General features: G+C 40.9%; 1 protein-coding gene across 2 annotated transcripts; it reads left to right on the top strand.

The window, feature by feature from the left end:
* The first annotated feature begins 3,870 nt into the window (after positions 1-3,870).
* Positions 3,871-6,160, top strand: LOC124681869. 2 transcript variants are annotated; one of them, XR_006996069.1, is made up of 4 exons: positions 3,871-4,280; positions 4,363-4,463; positions 4,583-4,972; positions 5,758-6,160. XR_006996069.1 is itself a non-coding variant. In XM_047216649.1 (3 exons), exons 1-2 carry the CDS (start codon positions 3,883-3,885, stop codon positions 4,364-4,366), a joined length of 402 nt encoding a protein of 133 aa, XP_047072605.1. In that variant the 5' UTR covers positions 3,871-3,882; the 3' UTR covers positions 4,367-4,463; positions 4,583-5,018. The 2 variants fall into 2 exon arrangements, 1 of the variants encoding a protein (XP_047072605.1); XM_047216649.1 differs by lacking the exon at positions 5,758-6,160 and having other exon boundaries at positions 4,583-5,018.
* The last annotated feature ends 645 nt before the right edge of the window (positions 6,161-6,805 follow it).

Here is a 6,805-nt window from a genome sequence, read left to right as displayed (position 1 = left end):
TTCCTAAGTATAAATACGCCTTCCGTTAAAGCTGCTCAACTTTATCTAGGTACGGGATATATAGACATATTTTAGTTATAGATAAGTATCTAAAAAAGGTTGAGCAGTTTTTTTTAAGATAGATGGAGTATTCTAAAAACATAATTTTGACAACAAACAATATTTGTGTTAATTCAGTCTACTCATTGATTTTGACACCAAACACAACATTTGTGTTAGTTGAGTCTACTCATTGGTCATTCTCTCACATGTACTCCCTGCTTGGTGTTCGTCATTGTTTAGTGCAAATATCCAATAGTGGCACAAATAAACTGCAGAGAAGACTTTTGGTGCCTGAGTCGAGTACTTAGTTAAATTGAGGTTTCTTTGTGCTACCTGCATATGCTGACCAGGTTATAATCATCTCACGTTGATATATGCTAAAAGCGCAAACATCATTGTAATTTCATTTTGGCAGCACATTAGCGACTCATTGAGTGCGGTTAGCGACCAATTAGAAAAGAAGACATGCTTAGCATCACCGCACGCTATAGCAGGTTTAGTATTTTAACTCACTGCCATTTTCATCCAACAACCCCATAATTCCACTTCTGCTATATTCATTAGTAATTATCTGATCGCCCTGGTTGCAATAGAAGTTGTTCTTGCCAAGCTGTTACCTTTTTGTTTGCAAATTCTCAGACATCTTAATTGAAGAGATTGCAGTCGTTGAACCTATGGTTCTTTATCATGTATGCTAGGGCGATCCAATCACGGTAACCATCATCCCAGCTAGGCTCAAGATTGGATCGTGCCATCATTGGTCAATCACAGATCTTTGGAGTTCTCTTTTGTCCCCGATCCAAGCACTCCTTACTTGGTCTTGGAGGTGGCAGAGTCACGTTAGGTGGGAGATGGCAGAGCTGGTGGTGGTAGCGGCGCCGCTGCAGGAGTTGCTTGAGAGGCTCATGGACTACTGCAAGAGGGCGCCTTCGTGCTCTAGGACGATTTCACGCCGGAGCAGCGCAACCCTCTAGGTTGTTTTACACGATTCTGATTAGTGGTATGCAAGTTATAATCTAAACAGTCTCAATCTAGCAGTTTTTATTTTGACATTGCCATTTGTTTGTCAGTTTCTTGCCTTTTCGGATGAATTATTCTTTGGACAAAACATCAAATATTTAAATAATTTCATGTTCATGTCCTTATTGATACCTTTTGCTACGTTTGGATAAGAAATAAATGTACATGTCTATTAGGAAAGCAGAAGTCAAACAAAATAAGGATGACAAACAAAGTGGAACTATTTAAATGTATTCTTTTTTTCTTTCACGGGCTTATCATTGTGTAGAATCTTAAGAGGTGTTTCTGCTTGTATTAGAGATAGGTTTAGTAGAAATGTAACTCAAATATATTGAGAAGCACTTTCTTGTTCCTAAGTCGTTGTGCAAATAGGCCAATTGTTGATTTCAAGGCGTCATAGAAAGAAACTACACATAAGTGAACTATTTCTCGGACCTATTACACTTATATATTTGATTTATTAACACATGGATACTTTTAAATATATAGATCGGTACACTCTTCTTATAACTACCTTTTGATTTGTAGCAATTAGATACTATGTATATGGAGGCCTAGGAAACCTGAATGGGGCAGTATCAAATACAAGCGAGCATCTTTGGCATTATCAAATATGATCATCATCATGGATGGAGACTATGTGCGGGAAGCAATTGTTTATCGTCGCGTGGTCGAAAAGATATTCACATTTTGAAAATAAAATATATACATTGATCACTCTAACCAACGAATAAGCATAAATTCACACGTAAGGAATTGGGTAGAGTAGCTGCACCAACTGTGTGCCATGAGGACTAGCTACGAAGGCATGCAAGTGTACCGATTGGTAATGAGAAACTTGATAGACTTAGAGGAAGGCCTTATTAGGGTGGCGGTACCCTGACTTGGCACAAACGCCTAGCGAGCTGGCGATGACTCTTAGAGAAGAAGGAGAGAAAGAACGAGAAAGAGAGACGATTGTATGAATTAACACGGGGCAGGGGTTAGGATGGAGGCATGAGACATATGTCAACATTTTGTGACCACAGAAAATTGCTAAATAGAATAAAAACACATCGATGAGTGTATTTATATGGTCTTTGGTTTATCCAGAAAATCATACTTCAAAGATATGCAGATGAGTTTGGTCTTTGGTGAAAGTTTGAAATGGAAATTTTTGATTCAGTTTAGTAGCTTCATTTGTTCGTTTCATGTACGGGCTTTCTTCTGTCTTGCATTATTTTTACCCGGCAAATGATTTTTTAGAGGGATATGGAATCTGTATGAGAAGATGGGAATATTTTATATATTCACAAGCAAGGCCTAGACTTGACTGGTGTAGTAAAAAAAGAGATGAAGAATTAAGGTCGCAATTGGCACAAACTAGCAAGGCTTGAGTATGCAATTTTTTATGTGCATTATTTTAAATGTGCGGAGAGAAAAGAAAATTTGAAAAGCATGAAATGAGAGTCATCAGGAGCAAGCAGATGTAAGGCGATAATGGTTGCAACATGATCATAATGCATATATGTAATTTAAAATATTTGAAAAATACATCAAACCGTAGCAACGCACGGGCATTCAACTAGTGTGCTTAACAAAAGTATTCAGCACAATTGATTGCTCTAGATTTTTGTTTGCATTTTCTGTCGACTTCATGCGTATAGGGCCATTGCTGCACGTTTTCTGTACCGAGCTCGAGCGCCAATGCTTGGTCCTGTCGTGCCACCGGTGCATACACCACGGCCGCGAGTCCCCATCCACCAGACGGCCAAAGAGGCGTCTGAGCTTGCCGATGGGTTTTTTTGTGTATGTAAATGATTGTACTGCTGAGACACGAATTTTATACTACCTTCACGCGCACGAGCAGCAGCATGCAGTTCATATGTAGGCGAAATACAGACTGCTAATATGCAGGAAAAATTCAGACCGCTGGCTACATCGGTGAAGTGTAGTACTAAACCGCCCAGCAACTTTCGCATAGTGCACGCTGAATGCTTCGTAAAATGCCTTGAAACACTGTTGTAGTCCTGTATGTGATCTGTGCTGGCTCCACGGGTCTGTACCCGCGCACGCTCTGTCCCGGGAGATCTTTTTTCTCTCTTTCTTTTTTCTAATTAACATCAAGGCAGTGCAACTGTTTGGCCATGGGCAGTACGGGTACTTATTGACAGGAAAATTTCGTTATGTCAATGCCGGGGAGTACGGTGCCTAGCGTTCGAAGATGCACATTCTTCCTTAGAGCAGCCACAACGTGATGGTTAAAACCAAGCGCTGGGATCAGGATCCTGGTGCATGAGCAGTTGTTGCTATTGATCGTGTCGGATGCAAAACTTTCCCCTGGCGCTAGTGGTTTTTATTCGGCTTCTTGCGTTGAATCCGAGGCCTATGTAAGTTTAATAAGCGTCTCACATAGTAGTCTACGTTGGAGAGATAAGCGCTTCACTATGTATATTTTTTCTTCTATTTATTTTTATTACTTAAGTGTCATGGTAAGCGCTCCGCGTTGTGACTTCTCTTCGAGCATATATAACCCTATCTTTACTATTATATTGGAGTTGGTCGTACGTCATACAACGCGTTTGGTGAAGGAGATTCGGGTACGTCATACAACGCGTTTGGTGAAGGAGATTCGGAGCACCGGTTCCACCGAACGAAAAAAGGAAAGTTCTTAAAAGAAATTATACGCCCAAAAATCTGGGATTTGACACCTAATTCCATCGCGAGAAAAAATATGTCACTCGTCCTTCGTCCCTCCCACAATCGCTCCAGCATCCTAACCCCGCCCCCCTTCTCCTTCGGGCCTGACCACGACCTCGCCGGCCTCTACCCTCCCCATCCATGGACGAAAAGCCTCTCCTTGTCTCGAGCCTCAAGGAGGACATGTGCATCGACATCGGGGATGACCCCATCTTCTCCTACGAGCCGCATTCGATTGCCACTACCAGGGCCAGGATCTCGACGACATATTCCCCATCCTCGCCCCGCACCCTCAGAGTCACCCTCAGAGTTATCTCCGTACATCGCCTCGATTGGGTGGCGGCATTGGTAGGCGGGAGATCTCGAAACAGTGGGAGATTTAGGGCCCTGGTGAGCTTCGCCGTCGCCTACCCAGACCAATTCTACGCCGCCATGGCCTACACCGGCTTCGGCGCCAGATGGGTCCTTCGTCCTCCACCGCCATCATATCTCACTTCCAGAACAACGTCGCTATCCTCCTCTATGACCTATACCGACAGGTAAATTTCCAACATCTTATTAATTCTACCTTTAGTTCTGGCGACTGAGTTTTGTGTTTGCAGTTTAATTCTACATATACAGGTGATTTGTGATTGAAAGGCATGACTGTTTCTTACGGTCAGGATCTGTACCCTCATCATAGGCTTATGGCCTGGATGTGTTTAGAGCTTTGGACATACGCGGTATGTTTTGTTAGTGATCATAGTTCTGCACAATTCTGTTCAGTTTATGAATCCATGTGGCGCACGGAATTTTGATGAAAATTGTAATCCAACTGAGAGTATGAAATCTGGTTTGGCAGTACATCATCATGGCCGCCGCTAGACAAGTGGAGTGAGCAGAATCCTATGATTGCAAGCCACTTCACTACTGATGTTTAGGCCTGCAATCAGGCTATTACAGAGGGTGATTCCTAAATTTCTATTTTAGTGGTGCAATGTTTACAAAGATCGGAATCTGCGGTAACATAGCATTTGGACAGTGCAAGCATATGCAGGAAAAAAGTCGTTGCGTTTACTTGTGTTTATTGATTTTCAGGTGGATCTACCTTTCTTATACTGCAACAAGCGGGACAATAAATCCCTCTTCCTGGCGCTGTGGTTATGCAGAAGCTGAGCTACCAAGAGAAAAGTCCATACCTTTCCCCATGAAGATGGTTCTTTGAAGATTCTTCAGTTCAACATAGATTCAGGTACCTGTTGTCTTCTCTGTGTGGTTTTTTCACTTATGATCTGAGCTTCCTAAGTATAAATACGCCTTCCGTTAAAGCTGCTCAACTTTATCTAGGTACGGGATATATAGACATATTTTAGTTATAGATAAGTATCTAAAAAAGGTTGAGCAGTTTTTTTTAAGATAGATGGAGTATTCTAAAAACATAATTTTGACAACAAACAATATTTGTGTTAATTCAGTCTACTCATTGATTTTGACACCAAACACAACATTTGTGTTAGTTGAGTCTACTCATTGGTCATTCTCTCACATGTACTCCCTGCTTGGTGTTCGTCATTGTTTAGTGCAAATATCCAATAGTGGCACAAATAAACTGCAGAGAAGACTTTTGGTGCCTGAGTCAGTACTTAGTTAAATTGAGGTTTCTTTGTGCTACCTGCATATGCTGACCAGGTTATAATCATCTCACGTTGATATATGCTAAAAGCGCAAACATCATTGTAATTTCATTTTGGCAGCACATTAGCGACTCATTGAGTGCGGTTAGCGACCAATTAGAAAAGAAGACATGCTTAGCATCACCGCACGCTATAGCAGGTTTAGTATTTTAACTCACTGCCATTTTCATCCAACAACCCCATAATTCCACTTCTGCTATATTCATTAGTAATTATCTGATCGCCCTGGTTGCAATAGAAGTTGTTCTTGCCAAGCTGTTACCTTTTTGTTTGCAAATTCTCAGACATCTTAATTGAAGAGATTGCAGTCGTTGAACCTATGGTTCTTTATCATGTATGCTAGGGCGATCCAATCACGGTAACCATCATCCCAGCTAGGCTCAAGATTGGATCGTGCCATCATTGGTCAATCACAGATCTTTGGAGTTCTCTTTTGTCCCTGATCCAGCACTCCTTACTTGGTCTTGGAGGTGGCAGAGTCACGTTAGGTGGGAGATGGCAGAGCTGGTGGTGGTAGCGGCGCCGCTGCAGGAGTTGCTTGAGAGGCTCATGGACTACTGCAAGAGGGCGCCTTCGTGCTCTAGGACGATTTCACGCCGGAGCAGCGCAACCCTCTAGGTTGTTTTACACGATTCTGATTAGTGGTATGCAAGTTATAATCTAAACAGTCTCAATCTAGCAGTTTTTATTTTGACATTGCCATTTGTTTGTCAGTTTCTTGCCTTTTCGGATGAATTATTCTTTGGACAAAACATCAAATATTTAAATAATTTCATGTTCATGTCCTTATTGATACCTTTTGCTACGTTTGGATAAGAAATAAATGTACATGTCTATTAGGAAAGCAGAAGTCAAACAAAATAAGGATGACAAACAAAGTGGAACTATTTAAATGTATTCTTTTTTTCTTTCACGGGCTTATCATTGTGTAGAATCTTAAGAGGTGTTTCTGCTTGTATTAGAGATAGGTTTAGTAGAAATGTAACTCAAATATATTGAGAAGCACTTTCTTGTTCCTAAGTCGTTGTGCAAATAGGCCAATTGTTGATTTCAAGGCGTCATAGAAAGAAACTACACATAAGTGAACTATTTCTCGGACCTATTACACTTATATATTTGATTTATTAACACATGGATACTTTTAAATATATAGATCGGTACACTCTTCTTATAACTACCTTTTGATTTGTAGCAATTAGATACTATGTATATGGAGGCCTAGGAAACCTGAATGGGGCAGTATCAAATACAAGCGAGCATCTTTGGCATTATCAAATATGATCATCATCATGGATGGAGACTATGTGCGGGAAGCAATTGTTTATCGTCGCGTGGTCGAAAAGATATTCACATTTTGAAAATAAAATATATACATTGATCACTCTAACCAA

This window comes from Lolium rigidum, unplaced genomic scaffold (genome assembly GCF_022539505.1).
Source record: "Lolium rigidum isolate FL_2022 unplaced genomic scaffold, APGP_CSIRO_Lrig_0.1 contig_58057_1, whole genome shotgun sequence".
Classification (NCBI taxonomy): Eukaryota; Viridiplantae; Streptophyta; class Magnoliopsida; order Poales; family Poaceae; genus Lolium; species Lolium rigidum.
This window is presented reverse-complemented; position numbering and strand designations above follow the sequence as displayed.

Bases quoted from the DNA above. Each gene is read 5' to 3' on its own strand.
- LOC124681869 (XM_047216649.1), top strand. From the start codon at position 3,883: ATGGACGAAAAGCCTCTCCTTGTCTCGAGCCTCAAGGAGGACATGTGC.